The sequence below is a fragment of the Phyllobates terribilis genome, unplaced genomic scaffold, assembly GCF_046119375.1.
Source record: "Phyllobates terribilis strain yellow unplaced genomic scaffold, ASM4611937v1 Scaffold_3__8_contigs__length_932513732, whole genome shotgun sequence".
Classification (NCBI taxonomy): domain Eukaryota; kingdom Metazoa; phylum Chordata; class Amphibia; order Anura; family Dendrobatidae; genus Phyllobates; species Phyllobates terribilis.
The window spans coordinates 671479454-671500665 of NW_027362763.1; the positions used below are offsets into that span (position 1 = coordinate 671479454).

A 21212-nucleotide genomic window follows, 5' to 3' on the forward strand; every position below is an offset into this window, starting at 1 on the left:
TCACTTCTCCCCTATGCCTCAAAACTACTGGAACAACACGTCCATTCTGAGTTGTCCTCCCACCTCTGCTCCTGCTCCCTCTTCGACCGTCTACAATCTGATTTCCGACCGCACCATTCTACTGAAACTGCACTGACCAAAGTCACCAACGACCTACTAACCGCCAAATCTAAGCGACACTATTCTGTCCTCCTCCTCCTAGACCTGTCATCTGCCTTCGACACAGTGGACCATTCCCTCTTACTACAGACTCTCTCATCTCTCGGCATCACAGACTTGGTCCTATCCTGGATCTCCTCATACCTAACAGACAGGACATTCAGTGTCTCCCACTCACACACCACCTCCTCATCTCACCCCCTATCTGTCGGTGTCCCCCAAGGTTCAGTTCTAGGACCCCTGCTCTTCTCCTTCTACACCTTAGGCCTGGGACAGCTCATAGAGTCTCACGGCTTTCAGTATCACCTCTATGCTGATGACACACAGATCTACCTCTCTGGACCCGATATCACCTCCTTATTAACCAGAATCCCACAATGACTGTTCGCTATCTCATCCTTCTTCTCTGCCAGATTTCTAAAACTTAACATGGACAAAACAGAATTCATCATCTTTCCGCCATCTCATTCAACCCCCCCAACTGACCTATCTATCAACGTCAATGGCTGCCCACTCTCCCCAGTCCCTCAAGCTCGCTGCCTTGGGGTAACCCTGGACTCTGAACTCTCCTTCAAACCACATATCCAACCCTGTCCACTTCCTGCCGACTCCAACTTAAAAATATCTCCCGGATCTGCACATTCCGCAACCATAAATCTACAAAAACACTAGTGCACGCCCTCATCATCTCCTGCCTTGACTACTGCAACCTCCTGCTCTGTGGCCTCCCTTCCAACACTCTTGCGCCCCTCCAATCTATCCTAAACTCGGCTACCTGACTAATCCACCTGTCCCCCCGCTGTTCCCCGGTCTCTCCTCTCTGTCAATCCCTTCACTGGCTCCCCATCGCTCAGACTCCAGTTCAAAACCCTAACCATGACATACAAAGCCATTCACAACCTGTCTCCTCCATATATCTCTGACCTAGTCTCCCGGTACTTACCTGCACGCAGCCTCCGATCCTCACAAGATCTCCTGCTCTACTCCCCTCTTATCTCCTCTTCCCACAATTGCATACAAGATTTCTCCTGTGCATCCCCCCTACTCTGGAACTCTCTACCCCAACACATCAGACTCTCGCCTACCGTGGAAACCTTCAAAAAGGAACCTGAAGACCCACATCTTCCGACAAGCCTACAACCTGCAGTAACCACCGCTCCACCACACCGCTGCATTACCAGCTCTACCCTCACCTGCTGTACCCTCACCTATCCCTGGTAGACTGTGAGCCCTCGCGGGCAGGGTCCTCTCCTCCTGTACCAGTCGCTGTCACATTGTGTTCCAGATTATTGTAATTGTTCTTGTATGTATACCTGTTTTTCACATGTAAAGTGCCATGGAATAAATGGCGCTATAATAAATATTATTATTATTAATATAGTATTCCGTCATGTAAAGCCTCATATTACACTTGTCGTTATCCTGCAGGGAGCAGAAGGAGAAGGGTCTTCTCAGCGTGAGATGTCTGGCGTCCTGGCATCCGGAGGTCCTATTCTCCAGGCTTCATGATGTCAGTATAGCGGTTACTAGAGAGGTAAGATGATCGGTGGCAATAGGTAATGGAGTAAATAAAAACGCTAAAAATCTCACTCAGTGGGTGGTCTGCTTTGGACAATCAGTTCCCCATTGATAATCTGATCATAGGTTTCTTAATGCTTTGACCCTCAGTGATCAGATGTAGATATCAGGGAACCTGGTATAAAGAGTTTGATTTCCCTATAGCGCCCCAAGTGTGGAAATTAAGTATTGCACATTACTCAGTCAAATGACGAACATGGCTTGTCCTGCAGAGAAAGATGCTCTTCAAAGCCATATAACAGGAGGCAAAAAGTCCTGAATGGCAGAACAACTTTAAAACTTAAAAAAAACAAAAACGTTATTTGTAAATGGCTTCCTGCAGCGTTTATTTCCCAGAAATGTGAAGCCAAATTGAATCAATTGCTTTAAATAAAAAATAAATAAACCGCTGTGTCTACCGCCAGGTGAACAATCTGCGGTCTAAAGTCTCCCGCCACGCCATCAGGACCCTGGCCGACCTGTTCAAAGCCCTCCGAAGAAATATGGACCAAGAGGTGGAGGAGATCAGCCGGGTTCTGCTGCTCAAGATCGGCGACTCCAACGACTTCATTCGCGATGAGTCGGATAAGTCTTTGGGGCTCATGGTGGAATACGTCAGCCCGTCAAAGGTCCTCGGTGCGCTGATCGCCGGGGGCATCAGGTGGGTGTAGTGTCTCTGGTGGGACTGATCACTGTGCCAAAAATGTGTGTAGCCCCCCTCTACACCGCATTCCCAATTATTATGAAAATGCTAATTTCTCTGATTTTCCTAAATGCTGGATGCATCATCAGTACACAAGACTGTTTTGCAATGAGTCCTCATGTCTGTCTGGGCCACCACAGCCGTTTCTGCTAGTGAGCGTTGTTTAGGGATGGCCGAATAGTAGGTTTATGCATATCTGCAGCCTCTGGAGGATCCTACACCTTGCGGACTCCAGAGCCTCCAGCAGCTTCACATACCTGTCTGCTGCTTTGTGATGGGATTTTAGCAGCTTCATTTTGCCTGTATCTGCAGGAACCTTCCTCATTATGCTTCTATCTGCAGGAACCTTCCTCATTATGCCTCTATCTGCAGGAACCTTCCTCATTATGCCTCTATCTGCAGGAACCTTCCTCATTATGCCTCTATCTGCAGGAACCTTCCTCATTATGCTTCTATCTGCAGGAACCTTCCTCATTATGCTTCTATCTGCAGGAACCTTCCTCATTATGCCTCTAACCGCAGGAACCTTCCTCATTATGCCTTTAGCTGAAAGAACCTTCCTCATTATTCCTTTATTTGCACAAACTCATCTGTGTTCCCTATAAGCCAAAAATCTTTTAACAGTACAATGATCACGCTTAAATTTTCGTGAAATAACTAATGTTTTCACACCTTGTCAGAGGCATTTTACTATGTGACGCTTTTCGGTATCAGAGATCCTTTTTCTTTCCCATATTGCTGGAAACCTGCGGCTGCTTAATAAGGTAAAACGTCCTTCTTAAGGAGTTTTCCTGTAATTGGGCACCTGGCAACTAATTATCACAGGGGTCTGAGATTGATGTCAGTGATCCAAAGACCCTGAGACACAAACCATCCATGAGTTTAGGTGAAAAGCCCAAAATTACACCTTTATGACACAAATCCAATTTGCATAATAATTTAGAACTCGATGTAAAATATTTTCTTTCTCATTTTTTGTCTTGTTCTCTTCTGCAGCCACAGAAACAGCTCAGTGAGAAAGTGCGCAGCGAAGCATCTCCTGGCTGTGGTGGAGCAGCTGGCGGTGGAGAAACTGCTGTCGGGGTCTCGGGAGAGCACAGACGCCTTCCTCAGGACCCTGGTAAAATTAGTGCAGGATGGGCAGCAGGACACCAGGTATCCGGCGCAGACTATAATCATACAATGGCGTCGTTATACTCGAAGCTTACCCTCGTCTTCTGCTGTCCCAGGTTCTACGGACGTCGGATGTTCGGCTTAGTCATGACTCACCCAAAATTCGAACAGCAGATGGAGCGCTTGATCCCGTCACACGACCTGCGGGAACTTATCGCTACCGTTAAACAAAAAGTACGTAGGCTTGAGACCAGGCCAAAATGATAATACTATTCCCTGGGTGGATGTGGGCTGTCATGTGGCCGGTCACTGGCAGTGTATTGTATGGGAGCAGAGAGAGAAGACAGAGGAGAAGGAATGACATAAACTTGTCTGTGACCGGGTGACAAAGGGCAGATCTCCACAGCCTTCACAATGGCCGACTACGGCAGCGGCCTCCTGTCTCCCAGCAGGAACATCCGTCAGCTCACGACAAGTGATTCTGGACAAGAATCCAGTTTGGTGAAAATTTTTCTTCTCATAGGAAGCGAACGACATTGTCTCTGACGTTCCATCCGCCAAGAGTCAGCGGCCGGTGCAGAAGAGCAGCGTGGTCGTGAGTGCGGCGGGGAGAGCCCAGGACACGCCGGACTCCGAGCAGAGGTGGGACGGAAGCTTTACTTAAAGGATTGGCCCAGCACACTCCTCTGCTGAAATACTCTGTGCTGCTGGGAGATCCTGCTCCTTCCACCATGGAACTAGTAGTCAGTGATCTCCCACAATATCACGTGATGTCCTCTCCTGAAATACTCTGTGCTGCTAGGTGTCTTAGCCTCTAAAACTATGTAATAATCAAATACTTCCCACAAAATGATCATACTGAAATACTCTGTGCTGCTGGATGTCTCAGCTTCTCCCACCATGCAACCCTCAGTTTGTAACCTCCCACAAAGTCAGAACGCTTCCCTCCTGAAATACTTTGTGCTGCTGGGTGACTCAGCTTCTCCCAGTACGTAACCTTCTGGAAAAATTAACACACTCCCCTCCTGAAATACTCTGTGCTGCTGGGTGTCTTAGCTCCTTCAACCTGGTAACTAATAGTCACTGACCTCCCACAATATCATATTATTCCTGTCCTGAAATACTCTGTACTGCTGGATGTTTCAGTTCTTTATACTATGTAACTGGCTGCCACCCAAAAAGTAATCAAACTTATCTCCTAAAACACTCTGTGCTGCTGGGTGTTTCAGCGCTCCTACTATGCGTGAATCTGGCACCTCCCATAAAATCTGAAATACTCTGTTCTGCTAGATTTTCAGCACAGTCCTCTCCTGAAATACTCTGTGCTTCTTGGCGTCTCTCCTCCTTCCGCTAGGCATCTTTCAGCCTGACCGCCCTCCTGTCTCTATGTGCACGTTACCCAAATCATATGAGAAGGGTAGAGGTCACTGTCCTCCCCCTCCCCACCAGCTCCTAAAATACTCTGTGCTGCTGGGTGTTATTTTATTTCGAAACAGAGGTGGCTGAACATTTGCTTTATTGCAGAAACGTATCATTGTGTATTGTTGGGGTTTGTGCCCCCTTCTTGCGAGCTCCTGCTGCCGGCAGAGGGTCCCCTTGGCCCAAGGCTCTGGCTAAATTAAAATAAGAAACAGGCTCAATATAAAAAATTAAAAGTCCTCCACCCCACCCCAAAAAAAGACAACCCCACCCCAAAAAAAAAAAAAACTATGCAAAACAAACCCCAAACTTTTTTTTAATTCGTCTTCAGTTATGCTAGAACACTTTCTAAGCACCAAAATAGCACCAATAAAATAATCTTTAACCCGTCGTGCAAAAAAAACAGCCCACCACTCAAAAATAACAAATGTTCATGCAGCAACACAAGTTATTTTTCCATAAACATGATTTTATTTTTTGTAAAAAAGAAATTGGTTTCCCGAAATTTCCACTATCCGATAGAATAAAAACTATGCATATTTGGGATCCTAATATTTTCTCCATCCCATAGAATAAAGTGAATCTGTTATTTTAAATGCACAGTAAGCAGCAAAAACACCGATATATTAATGCTACATTGTATCTATGTACTATTCTATAAATGTTCCTTTAGCCTAAACCAACCACTAGTGGTGGACTCCGAACCTCAAGAATCCCCGGTCCCACGGCGGCAACTTGTCCGTGCAGCGGAGGTGACGGAGCAATTAAAGGAGCTGACAAAACTACTAACAGCCAAGGAATATCAGAGCAAAATGGACGGCGTGAAGCTGTTGATGGAGCACTGCAGAAATAACATCAAGTTTGTCACTTCCAACATTACCCAGGTTAGTGGCCGAAAATCATTAAAAAGTAACAAAAATTCCTTTTTTTTGTTTGTTTAATTATTGATCAGCCTTTGCAAAGTTATAAATCTTTGCAATATACTTTATTACCTTATTTTGCTTTTATAGCTGCTTTGAACTGCTGCTCTAGCAGGGATCCATACTCAGATGCTGTTTACAAACACTGTGTGAGCATGGGGGAGGGGAGGAGTGAAGCTCATATGGGGAGACTGTGTTTAAATCGTGTCAGAGGACGGATCCTTGTTAGAGCAGCACTTCAAAGCGGCTATAAAAGAGCATCAGTGAGACAGATAAACCAGCACTTTCTCCCAGGTGTTTGAGATAGGAGGAAGCAAAATAAGATAGAGTAGATTCTAACGATTCATAACTTTGAAAAGGCCGATTGATGACCCTTTTTTTAAATTAAATTAAGTTACATTTTAACGAGGAGATAACTCAGACGACACTTTGTGTGCGATAATAAGTGTCGGCATCTGAGGTTCAGTATTCATGAACAGAACAAAAAAACGTCATCTATGTACCTGCCAAAGATGAACGGAAAAATAACTGTCCACCTCCCCCAGTATTAAAGGAGGTCAGCTGAACCGCAGGGGTGAATATTTATAAAAACACTGTATATGTTATTTATTATACTCTTGTATTATGTAGATGTCACCAAATAATTTACAATCAATTTTATGATTTATGCAGATTTTTGATGCATTTAACCCAAGGATGCAGGATGCCAACAAGAAGGTGAATCAGTTCGCGCTGGAGTCGGCCGCTGCCATGATCCCTATTCTAAAGGACAGTCTGCACCACGTCTTAGTCCCTATGGTGACCGTCATTACCGACAACCTGAACTCCAAGCACTCCGGTATCTACACGGCCGCGGTCAGAGTCCTGGACACGCTGATCTCCAGCATAGGTAGTGAGCAAGAACGGGACCAGATATGTGATCAGTGTAATCCAGCATGCCGCAGTGCCCCCATAATAACAGCGACATCCACAGTGCCCCCATAATAACAGCGACATCCACAGTGCCCCCATAATAACAGTGACATCCACAGTGCCCCCATAATAACAGCGACATCCACAGTGCCCCCATAATAACAGCGACATCCACAGTGCCCCCATAATAACAGTGACATCCACAGTGCCCCCATAATAACAGTGACATCCACAGTGCTCCCATAATAACAGTGACATCCACAGTGCCCCCATAATAACAGTGACATCCACAGTGCCCCCATAATAACAGTGACATCCACAGTGCCCCCATAATAACAGTGACATCCACAGTGCCCCCATAATAACAGTAACATCCACAGTGCCCCCATAATAACAGTGATATCCACAGTGCCCCCATAATAACAGTGACATCCACAGTGCCCCCATAATAACAGTGATATCCACAGTGCCCCCATAATAACAGTGACATCCACAGTGCCCCCATAATAACAGTGACATCCACAGTGCCCCCATAATAACAGCAAAATCCACAGTGCTCCCATAATAACAGTGATATCCACAGTGCAACCATAATAACAGCAAAATCCACAGTGCCCCCATAATAACAGTGATATCCACAGTGCTCCCATAATAACAGTGACATCCACAGTGCCTCCATAATAACAGTGACATCCACAGTGCTCCCATAATAACAGTAACATCCACAGTGCCCCATAATAACAGTAACATCCACAGTGCTCCCATAATAACAGTGATATCCACAGTGCTCCCATAATAACAGTGACATCCACAGTGCTCCCATAATAACAGTGACATCCACAGTACTCCCATAATAACAGTGATATCCACAGTACTCCCATAATAACAGTGATATCCACAGTGCTCCCATAATAACAGGGACATCCACAGTGCCCCCATAATAACAGCAAAATCCACAGTGCTCCCATAATAACAGTGATATCCACAGTGCTCCCATAATAACAGTGACATCCACAGTGCCCCCATAATAACAGTGATATCCACAGTACTCCCATAATAACAGTGATATCCACAGTGCTCCCATAATAACAGTGACATCCACAGTGCCCCCATAATAACAGTGACATCCACAGTGCCCCCATAATAACAGTGATATCCACAGTACTCCCATAATAACAGTGATATCCGCAGTGCTCCCATAATAACAGTGACATCCACAGTGCCCCCATAATAACAGTGACATCCACAGTGCTCCCATAATAACAGTGATATCCGCAATGCTCCCATAATAACAGTGACATCCACAGTGCCCCCATAATAACAGCGATATCCACAGTGCTCCCATAATAACAGTGATATCCACAGTGCTCCCATAATAACAGTGATATCCACAGTGCTCCCATAATAACAGTGAAATCCACAGTGCTCCCATAATAACAGCGATATCCACAGTGCTCCCATAATAACAGCGATATCCACAGTGCCCCCATAATAACAGTGATATCCACAGTGCTCCCATAATAACAGTGACATCCACAGTGCCCCCATAATAACAGCGATATCCACAGTGCTCCCATAATAACAGCGATATCCACAGTGCTCCCATAATAACAGTGATATCCACAGTGCTCCCATAATAACAGTGACATCCACAGTGCCCACATAATAACAGCGACATCCACAGTGCTCCCATAATAACAGTGATATCCACAGTGCCCCCATAATAACAGTGATATCCACAGTGCTCCCCATAATAACAGTGATATCCACAGTGCCCCCATAATAACAGTGATATCCACAGTGCTCCCATAATAACAGTGATATCCACAGTGCTCCCATAATAACAGCGATATCCACAGTGCTCCCATAATAACAGTGATATCCACAGTGCTCCCATAATAACAGTGATATCCACAGTGCTCCCCATAATAACAGTGATATCCACAGTGCCCCCCATAATAACAGTGATATCCACAGTGCTCCCATAATAACAGTGATATCCACAGTGCTCCCATAATAACAGTGACATCCACAGTGCCCACATAATAACAGCGACATCCACAGTGCTCCCATAATAACAGTGATATCCACAGTGCCCCCATAATAACAGTGATATCCACAGTGCTCCCCATAATAACAGTGATATCCACAGTGCCCCCCATAATAACAGTGATATCCACAGTGCTCCCATAATAACAGTGATATCCACAGTGCTCCCATAATAACAGCGATATCCACAGTGCTCCCATAATAACAGTGATATCCACAGTGCCCCCATAATAACAGTGATATCCACAGTGCTCCCCATAATAACAGTGATATCCACAGTGCCCCCCATAATAACAGTGATATCCACAGTGCTCCCATAATAACAGTGATATCCACAGTGCTCCCATAATAACAGCGATATCCACAGTGCTCCCATAATAACAGTGATATCCACAGTGCTCCCATAATAACAGTGATATCCACAGTGCTCCCATAATAACAGTGATATCCACAGTGCTCCCATAATAACAGTGATATCCACAGTGCTCCCCATAATAACAGTGATATCCACAGTGCCCCCCATAATAACAGTGATATCCACAGTGCTCCCATAATAACAGTGATATCCACAGTGCTCCCATAATAACAGTGACATCCACAGTGCCCACATAATAACAGCGACATCCACAGTGCTCCCATAATAACAGTGATATCCACAGTGCCCCCATAATAACAGTGATATCCACAGTGCTCCCCATAATAACAGTGATATCCACAGTGCCCCCCATAATAACAGTGATATCCACAGTGCTCCCATAATAACAGTGATATCCACAGTGCTCCCATAATAACAGCGATATCCACAGTGCTCCCATAATAACAGTGATATCCACAGTGCCCCCATAATAACAGTGATATCCACAGTGCTCCCCATAATAACAGTGATATCCACAGTGCCCCCCATAATAACAGTGATATCCACAGTGCTCCCATAATAACAGTGATATCCACAGTGCTCCCATAATAACAGCGATATCCACAGTGCTCCCATAATAACAGTGATATCCACAGTGCTCCCATAATAACAGCGATATCCACAGTGCTCCCATAATAACAGTGACATCCACAGTGCTCCCATAATAACAGTGACATCCACAGTGCCCCCATAATAACAGTGATATCCACAGTGCCCCCATAATAACAGTGACATCCACAGTGCTCCCATAATAACAGCGAAATCCACAGTGCTCCCATAATAACAGTGACATCCACAGTGCTCCCATAATAACAGTGACATCCACAGTGCTCCCATAATAACAGTGATATCCACAGTGCCCCCATAATAACAGTGATATCCACAGTGCTCCCATAATAACAGTGATATCCACAGTGCTCCCATAATAACAGTGACATCCACAGTGCTCCCATAATAACAGTGATATCCACAGTGCCCCCATAATAACAGTGATATCCACAGTGCTCCCATAATAACAGTGATATCCTCAGTGCCCCCATAATAACAGCGACATCCACAGTGCTCCCATAATAACAGTGATATCCACAGTGCTCCCATAATAACAGTGATATCCACAGTGCCCCCATAATAACAGTGATATCCACAGTGCCCCCATAATAACAGTGACATCCACAGTGCCCCCATAATAACAGCGATATCCACAGTGCCCCCATAATAACAGTGATATCCACGGTGCCCCCATAATAACAGTGACATCCACAGTGCTCCCATAATAACAGTGATATCCACAGTGCCCCCATAATAACAGTGATATCCACAGTGCCCCCATAATAACAGTGACATCCACAGTGCCCCCATAATAACAGCGATATCCACAGTGCCCCCATAATAACAGTGATATCCACGGTGCCCCCATAATAACAGTGATATCCACAGTGCCCCCATAATAACAGTGATATCCACAGTGCTCCCATAATAACAGTGATATCCACAGTGCCGCCATAATAACAGTGATATCCACAGTGCCCCCATAATAACAGTGATATCCACAGTGCTCCCATAATAACAGTGATATCCACAGTGCTCCCATAATAACAGTGACATCCACAGTGCCCCCATAATAACAGTGACATCCACAGTGCTCCCATAATAACAGTGACATCCACAGTGCCCCCATAATAACAGTGACATCCACAGTGCTCCCATAATAACAGTGACATCCACAGTGCCCCCATAATAACAGTGACATCCACAGTGCTCCCATAATAACAGCGACATCCACAGTGCCCCCATAATAACAGTGATATCCACAGTGCTCCCATAATAACAGTGATATCCACAGTGCTCCCATAATAACAGTGATATCCACAGTGCTCCCATAATAACAGTGATATCCACAGTGCCCCCATAATAACAGTGATATCCACAGTGCTCCCATAATAACAGTGATATCCACAGTGCCGCCATAATAACAGTGATATCCACAGTGCCCCCATAATAACAGTGATATCCACAGTGCTCCCATAATAACAGTGATATCCACAGTGCTCCCATAATAACAGTGACATCCACAGTGCCCCCATAATAACAGTGACATCCACAGTGCTCCCATAATAACAGTGACATCCACAGTGCCCCCATAATAACAGTGACATCCACAGTGCTCCCATAATAACAGTGACATCCACAGTGCCCCCATAATAACAGTGACATCCACAGTGCTCCCATAATAACAGCGACATCCACAGTGCCCCCATAATAACAGTGATATCCACAGTGCTCCCATAATAACAGTGATATCCACAGTGCTCCCATAATAACAGTGATATCCACAGTGCCCCCATAATAACAGTGATATCCACAGTGCTCCCATAATAACAGTGATATCCACAGTGCCGCCATAATAACAGTGACATCCACAGTGCCCCCATAATAACAGTGACATCCACAGTGCTCCCATAATAACAGCGACATCCACAGTGCCCCCATAATAACAGTGATATCCACAGTGCTCCCATAATAACAGTGATATCCACAGTGCCCCCATAATAACAGTGATATCCACAGTGCCCCCATAATAACAGTGACATCCACAGTGCTCCCATAATAACAGCGACATCCACAGTGCTCCCATAATAACAGTGATATCCACAGTGCCGCCATAATAACAGTGACATCCACAGTGCCCCCATAATAACAGTGACATCCACAGTGCTCCCATAATAACAGCGACATCCACAGTGCCCCCATAATAACAGTGATATCCACAGTGCTCCCATAATAACAGTGATATCCACAGTGCCCCCATAATAACAGTGACATCCACAGTGCCCCCATAATAACAGTGACATCCACAGTGCTCCCATAATAACAGCGACATCCACAGTGCTCCCATAATAACAGCGATATCCACAGTGCCCCCATAATAACAGTGATATCCACAGTGCTCCCATAATAACAGTGATATCCACAGTGCTCCCATAATAACAGTGACATCCACAGTGCCTCCATAATAACAGTGATATCCACAGTGCCCCCATAATAACAGTGACATCCACAGTGCCCCCATAATAACAGTGACATCCACAGTGCCTCCATAATAACAGTGACATCCACAGTGCCCCCATAATAACAGCGACATCCACAGTGCCCCCATAATAACAGTGATATCCACAGTGCTCCCATAATAACAGTGATATCCACAGTGCTCCCATAATAACAGTGACATCCACAGTGCTCCCATAATAACAGTGATATCCACAGTGCCCCCATAATAACAGTGATATCCACAGTGCTCCCATAATAACAGTGATATCCTCAGTGCCCCCATAATAACAGCGACATCCACAGTGCTCCCATAATAACAGTGATATCCACAGTGCTCCCATAATAACAGTGATATCCACAGTGCCCCCATAATAACAGTGATATCCACAGTGCCCCCATAATAACAGTGACATCCACAGTGCCCCCATAATAACAGTGACATCCACAGTGCCCCCATAATAACAGCGATATCCACAGTGCCCCCATAATAACAGTGATATCCACGGTGCCCCCATAATAACAGTGACATCCACAGTGCTCCCATAATAACAGTGATATCCACAGTGCCCCCATAATAACAGTGATATCCACAGTGCCCCCATAATAACAGTGACATCCACAGTGCCCCCATAATAACAGCGATATCCACAGTGCCCCCATAATAACAGTGATATCCACGGTGCCCCCATAATAACAGTGATATCCACAGTGCCCCCATAATAACAGTGATATCCACAGTGCTCCCATAATAACAGTGATATCCACAGTGCCGCCATAATAACAGTGATATCCACAGTGCCCCCATAATAACAGTGATATCCACAGTGCCCCCCATAATAACACTGATATCCACAGTGCCCCCATAATAACAGTGATATCCACAGTGCTCCCATAATAACAGTGATATCCACAGTGCTCCCATAATAACAGTGACATCCACAGTGCCCCCATAATAACAGTGACATCCACAGTGCTCCCATAATAACAGTGACATCCACAGTGCCCCCATAATAACAGTGACATCCACAGTGCTCCCATAATAACAGTGACATCCACAGTGCCCCCATAATAACAGTGACATCCACAGTGCTCCCATAATAACAGCGACATCCACAGTGCCCCCATAATAACAGTGATATCCACAGTGCTCCCATAATAACAGTGATATCCACAGTGCTCCCATAATAACAGTGATATCCACAGTGCCCCCATAATAACAGTGATATCCACAGTGCTCCCATAATAACAGTGATATCCACAGTGCCGCCATAATAACAGTGACATCCACAGTGCCCCCATAATAACAGTGACATCCACAGTGCTCCCATAATAACAGTGACATCCACAGTGCCCCCATAATAACAGTGACATCCACAGTGCTCCCATAATAACAGTGATATCCACAGTGCACCCATAATAACAGCGACATCCACAGTGCCCCCATAATAACAGTGATATCCACAGTGCTCCCATAATAACAGTGATATCCACAGTGCCCCCATAATAACAGTGATATCCACAGTGCCCCCATAATAACAGTGACATCCACAGTGCTCCCATAATAACAGTGACATCCACAGTGCTCCCATAATAACAGTGATATCCACAGTGCCGCCATAATAACAGTGACATCCACAGTGCCCCCATAATAACAGTGACATCCACAGTGCTCCCATAATAACAGCGACATCCACAGTGCCCCCATAATAACAGTGATATCCACAGTGCTCCCATAATAACAGTGATATCCACAGTGCCCCCATAATAACAGTGACATCCACAGTGCCCCCATAATAACAGTGACATCCACAGTGCTCCCATAATAACAGCGACATCCACAGTGCTCCCATAATAACAGCGATATCCACAGTGCCCCCATAATAACAGTGATATCCACAGTGCTCCCATAATAACAGTGATATCCACAGTGCTCCCATAATAACAGTGACATCCACAGTGCCTCCATAATAACAGTGATATCCACAGTGCCCCCATAATAACAGTGACATCCACAGTGCCCCCATAATAACAGTGACATCCACAGTGCCTCCATAATAACAGTGACATCCACAGTGCCCCCATAATAACAGTGATATCCACAGTGCTCCCATAATAACAGTGACATCCACAGTGCCTCCATAATAACAGTGATATCCACAGTGCCCCCATAATAACAGTGACATCCACAGTGCCCCCATAATAACAGTGATATCCACAGTGCCCCCATAATAACAGCGATATCCAGTGCTCCCATAATAACAGCGATATCCACAGTGCTCCCATAATAACAGCGACATCCACAGCGCTCCCATAATAACAGCGATATCCACAGTGCTCCCATAATAACAGTGATATCCACAGTGCTCCCATAATAACAGTGATATCCACAGTGCCCCCATAATAACAGTGATATCCACAGTGCCCCCATAATAACAGTGATATCCACAGTGCCCCCATAATAACAGCGATATCCACAGTGCCCCCATAATAACAGTGATATCCACAGCGCCCCCATAATAACAGTGATATCCACAGTGCCCCCCATAATAACAGCGATATCCACAGTGCCCCCATAATAACAGTGACATCCACAGTGCCCCCATAATAACAGTGATATCCACAGTGCTCCCATAATAACAGTGATATCCACAGTGCCCCCATAATAACAGTGATATCCACAGTGCCCCCCATAATAACAGCGATATCCACAGTGCCCCCATAATAACAGTGACATCCACAGTGCCCCCATAATAACAGTGATATCCACAGTGCTCCCATAATAACAGTGATATCCACAGTGCCCCCCATAATAACAGCGATATCCACAGTGCCCCCATAATAACAGTGACATCCACAGTGCCCCCATAATAACAGTGATATCCACAGTGCCTCCATAATAACAGTGACATCCACAGTGCTCCCATAATAACAGTGATATCCACAGTGCTCCCATAATAACAGTGATATCCACAGTGCCCCCATAATAACAGCGATATCCACAGTGCCCCCATAATAACAGTGATATCCACAGCGCTCCCATAATAACAGTGATATCCACAGTGCCCCCCATAATAACAGCGATATCCACAGTGCCCCCATAATAACAGTGACATCCACAGTGCCCCCATAATAACAGTGATATCCACAGTGCTCCCATAATAACAGTGACATCCACAGTGCTCCCATAATAACAGTGATATCCACAGTGCCTCCATAATAACAGTGACATCCACAGTGCTCCCATAATAACAGTGATATCCACAGTGCTCCCATAATAACAGTGATATCCACAGTGCCCCCATAATAACAGCGACATCCACAGTGCTCCCATAATAACAGTGATATCCACAGTGCTCCCATAATAACAGTGACATCCACAGTGCCCCCATAATAACAGTGATATCCACAGTGCCCCCATAATAACAGTGATATCCACAGTGCCCCCATAATAACAGCGACATCCACAGTGCTCCCATAATAACAGTGATATCCACAGTGCTCCCATAATAACAGTGACATCCACAGTGCTCCCATAATAACAGTGATATCCACAGTGCCTCCATAATAACAGTGATATCCACAGTGCTCCCATAATAACAGTGATATCCACAGTGCTCCCATAATAACAGTGATATCCACAGTGCTCCCATAATAACAGTGACATCCACAGTGCTCCCATAATAACAGTGACATCCACAGTGCTCCCATAATAACAGTGATATCCACAGTGCTCCCATAATAACAGTGATATCCACAGTGCCCCCATAATAACAGTGATATCCACAGTGCTCCCATAATAACAGTGACATCCACAGTGCTCCCATAATAACAGCAACATCCACAGTGCTCCCATAATAACAGTGACATCCACAGTGCTCCCATAATAACAGCGACATCCACAGTGCTCCCATAATAACAGTGATATCCACAGTGCCTCCATAATAACAGTGATATCCACAGTGCTCCCATAATAACAGCGACATCCACAGTGCTCCCATAATAACAGTGATATCCACAGTGCTCCCATAATAACAGTGATATCCACAGTGCTCCCATAATAACAGTGATATCCACAGTGCTCCCATAATAACAGCGACATCCACAGTGCTCCCATAATAACAGTGATATCCACAGTGCTCCCATAATAACAGCGACATCCACAGTGCTCCCATAATAACAGTGATATCCACAGTGCTCCCATAATAACAGTGATATCCACAGTGCCCCCATAATAACAGCGACATCCACAGTGCTCCCATAATAACAGTGATATCCACAGTGCTCCCATAATAACAGTGATATCCACAGTGCTCCCATAATAACAGTGATATCCACAGTGCTCCCATAATAACAGTGATATCCACAGTGCTCCCATAATAACAGTGACATCCACAGTGCTCCCATAATAACAGTGATATCCACAGTGCCTCCATAATAACAGTGACATCCACAGTGCCCATAATAACAGTGACATCCACAGTGCTCCCATAATAACAGTGATATCCACAGTGCTCCAATAATAACAGTGACATCCACAGTGCTCCCATAATAACAGTGATATCCACAGTGCCTCCATAATAACAGTGATATCCACAGTGCCCCCATAATAACAGTGACATCCACAGTGCCCCCATAATAACAGTGACATCCACAGTGCTCCCATAATAACAGTGACATCCACAGTGCCCCATAATAACAGTGACATCCACAGTGCTCCAATAATAACAGTGACATCCACAGTGCTCCCATAATAACAGTGATATCCACAGTGCCTCCATAATAACAGTGATATCCACAGTGCCCCCATAATAACAGTGACATCCACAGTGCCCCCATAATAACAGTGACATCGACAGTGCTCCCATAATAACAGTGACATCCACAGTGCTCCCATAATAACAGCGACATCCACAGTGCTCCCATAATAACAGTGATATCCACAGTGCCCCCATAATAACAGTGACATCCACAGTGCCCCCATAATAACAGTGACATCCACAGTGCCGCCATAATAACAGTGATATCCACAGTGCCCCCATAATAACAGTGATATCCACAGTGCTCCCATAATAACAGTGATATCCACAGTGCTCCCATAATAACAGTGACATCCACAGTGCCCCCATAATAACAGTGACATCCACAGTGCTCCCATAATAACAGTGACATCCACAGTGCCCCCATAATAACAGTGACATCCACAGTGCTCCCATAATAACAGTGACATCCACAGTGCCCCCATAATAACAGTGACATCCACAGTGCTCCCATAATAACAGCGACATCCACAGTGCCCCCATAATAACAGTGATATCCACAGTGCTCCCATAATAACAGTGATATCCACAGTGCTCCCATAATAACAGTGATATCCACAGTGCCCCCATAATAACAGTGATATCCACAGTGCTCCCATAATAACAGTGATATCCACAGTGCCGCCATAATAACAGTGACATCCACAGTGCTCCCATAATAACAGCGACATCCACAGTGCCCCCATAATAACAGTGATATCCACAGTGCTCCCATAATAACAGTGATATCCACAGTGCCCCCATAATAACAGTGATATCCACAGTGCCCCCATAATAACAGTGACATCCACAGTGCTCCCATAATAACAGCGACATCCACAGTGCTCCCATAATAACAGTGATATCCACAGTGCCGCCATAATAACAGTGACATCCACAGTGCCCCCATAATAACAGTGACATCCACAGTGCTCCCATAATAACAGCGACATCCACAGTGCCCCCATAATAACAGTGATATCCACAGTGCTCCCATAATAACAGTGATATCCACAGTGCCCCCATAATAACAGTGACATCCACAGTGCCCCCATAATAACAGTGACATCCACAGTGCTCCCATAATAACAGCGACATCCACAGTGCTCCCATAATAACAGCGATATCCACAGTGCCCCCATAATAACAGTGATATCCACAGTGCTCCCATAATAACAGTGATATCCACAGTGCTCCCATAATAACAGTGACATCCACAGTGCCTCCATAATAACAGTGATATCCACAGTGCCCCCATAATAACAGTGACATCCACAGTGCCCCCATAATAACAGTGACATCCACAGTGCCTCCATAATAACAGTGACATCCACAGTGCCCCCATAATAACAGTGATATCCACAGTGCTCCCATAATAACAGTGACATCCACAGTGCCTCCATAATAACAGTGATATCCACAGTGCCCCCATAATAACAGTGACATCCACAGTGCCCCCATAATAACAGTGATATCCACAGTGCCCCCATAATAACAGCGATATCCAGTGCTCCCATAATAACAGTGATATCCACAGTGCTCCCATAATAACAGCGATATCCACAGTGCTCCCATAATAACAGTGATATCCACAGTGCTCCCATAATAACAGTGATATCCACAGTGCCCCCATAATAACAGTGATATCCACAGTGCCCCCATAATAACAGTGATATCCACAGTGCCCCCATAATAACAGCGATATCCACAGTGCCCCCATAATAACAGTGATATCCACAGCGCCCCCATAATAACAGTGATATCCACAGTGCCCCCCATAATAACAGCGATATCCACAGTGCCCCCATAATAACAGTGACATCCACAGTGCCCCCATAATAACAGTGATATCCACAGTGCTCCCATAATAACAGTGATATCCACAGTGCCCCCATAATAACAGTGATATCCACAGTGCCCCCCATAATAACAGCGATATCCACAGTGCCCCCATAATAACAGTGACATCCACAGTGCCCCCATAATAACAGTGATATCCACAGTGCTCCCATAATAACAGTGATATCCACAGTGCCCCCCATAATAACAGCGATATCCACAGTGCCCCCATAATAACAGTGACATCCACAGTGCCCCCATAATAACAGTGATATCCACAGTGCCTCCATAATAACAGTGACATCCACAGTGCTCCCATAATAACAGTGATATCCACAGTGCTCCCATAATAACAGTGATATCCACAGTGCCCCCATAATAACAGCGATATCCACAGTGCCCCCATAATAACAGTGATATCCACAGCGCTCCCATAATAACAGTGATATCCACAGTGCCCCCCATAATAACAGCGATATCCACAGTGCCCCCATAATAACAGTGACATCCACAGTGCCCCCATAATAACAGTGATATCCACAGTGCTCCCATAATAACAGTGACATCCACAGTGCTCCCATAATAACAGTGATATCCACAGTGCCTCCATAATAACAGTGACATCCACAGTGCTCCCATAATAACAGTGATATCCACAGTGCTCCCATAATAACAGTGATATCCACAGTGCCCCCATAATAACAGCGACATCCACAGTGCTCCCATAATAACAGTGATATCCACAGTGCTCCCATAATAACAGTGACATCCACAGTGCCCCCATAATAACAGTGATATCCACAGTGCCCCCATAATAACAGTGATATCCACAGTGCCCCCATAATAACAGCGACATCCACAGTGCTCCCATAATAACAGTGATATCCACAGTGCTCCCATAATAACAGTGATATCCACAGTGCTCCCATAATAACAGTGACATCCACAGTGCTCCCATAATAACAGTGATATCCACAGTGCCTCCATAATAACAGTGATATCCACAGTGCTCCCATAATAACTGTGATATCCACAGTGCTCCCATAATAACAGTGATATCCACAGTGCTCCCATAATAACAGTGACATCCACAGTGCTCCCATAATAACAGTGACATCCACAGTGCTCCCATAATAACACTGATATCCACAGTGCTCCCATAATAACAGTGATATCCACAGTGCCCCCATAATAACAGTGATATCCACAGTGCCCCCATAATAACAGTGATATCCACAGTGCTCCCATAATAACAGTAACATCCACAGTGCTCCCATAATAACAGTAACATCCACAGTGCCTCCATAATAACAGTGATATCCACAGTGCTCCCATAATAACAGCGACATCCACAGTGCTCCCATAATAACAGTGATATCCACAGTGCTCCCATAATAACAGTGATATCCACAGTGCTCCCATAATAACAGTGATATCCACAGTGCTCCCATAATAACAGCGACATCCACAGTGCTCCCATAATAACAGTGATATCCACAGTGCTCCCATAATAACAGTGATATCCACAGTGCTCCCATAATAACAGTGATATCCACAGTGCTCCCATAATAACAGTGATATCCACAGTGCCCCCATAATAACAGCGACATCCACAGTGCTCCCATAATAACAGTGATATCCACAGTGCTCCCATAATAACAGTGATATCCACAGTGCTCCCATAATAACAGTGATATCCACAGTGCTCCCATAATAACAGTGATATCCACAGTGCTCCCATAATAACAGTGACATCCACAGTGCTCCCATAATAACAGTGATATCCACAGTGCCTCCATAATAACAGTGACATCCACAGTGCCCATAATAACAGTGACATCCACAGTGCTCCCATAATAACAGTGATATCCACAGTGCTCCAATAATAACAGTGACATCCACAGTGCTCCCATAATAACAGTGATATCCACAGTGCCTCCATAATAACAGTGATATCCACAGTGCCCCCATAATAACAGTGACATCCACAGTGCCCCCATAATAACAGTGACATCCACAGTGCTCCCATAATAACAGTGACATCCACAGTGCCCCATAATAACAGTGACATCCACAGTGCTCCAATAATAACAGTGACATCCACAGTGCTCCCATAATAACAGTGATATCCACAGTGCCTCCATAATAACAGTGATATCCACAGTGCCCCCATAATAACAGTGACATCCACAGTGCCCCCATAATAACAGTGACATCCACAGTGCTCCCATAATAACAGTGACATCCACAGTGCTCCCATAATAACAGCGACATCCACAGTG

At 45.1% G+C, this 21212-nt stretch overlaps 1 protein-coding gene across 5 annotated transcripts in view; it reads left to right on the forward strand.

Annotated features, from left to right (window-relative positions):
• Positions 1-21212, forward strand: part of TOGARAM2 (TOG array regulator of axonemal microtubules 2) — a 232916-nt gene that overhangs the window by 145186 nt on the left and 66518 nt on the right. For all 5 annotated transcript variants that reach the window (XM_073671789.1, XM_073671787.1, XM_073671788.1 and 2 more), the window contains exons 12-18: positions 1588-1693; positions 2142-2377; positions 3416-3574; positions 3649-3766; positions 4056-4174; positions 5625-5835; positions 6544-6760. In XM_073671789.1, coding sequence (XP_073527890.1) covers positions 1588-1693; positions 2142-2377; positions 3416-3574; positions 3649-3766; positions 4056-4174; positions 5625-5835; positions 6544-6760 — 1166 coding nt within the window. The remainder of the gene's footprint in view (positions 1-1587; positions 1694-2141; positions 2378-3415; positions 3575-3648; positions 3767-4055; positions 4175-5624; positions 5836-6543; positions 6761-21212) is intronic.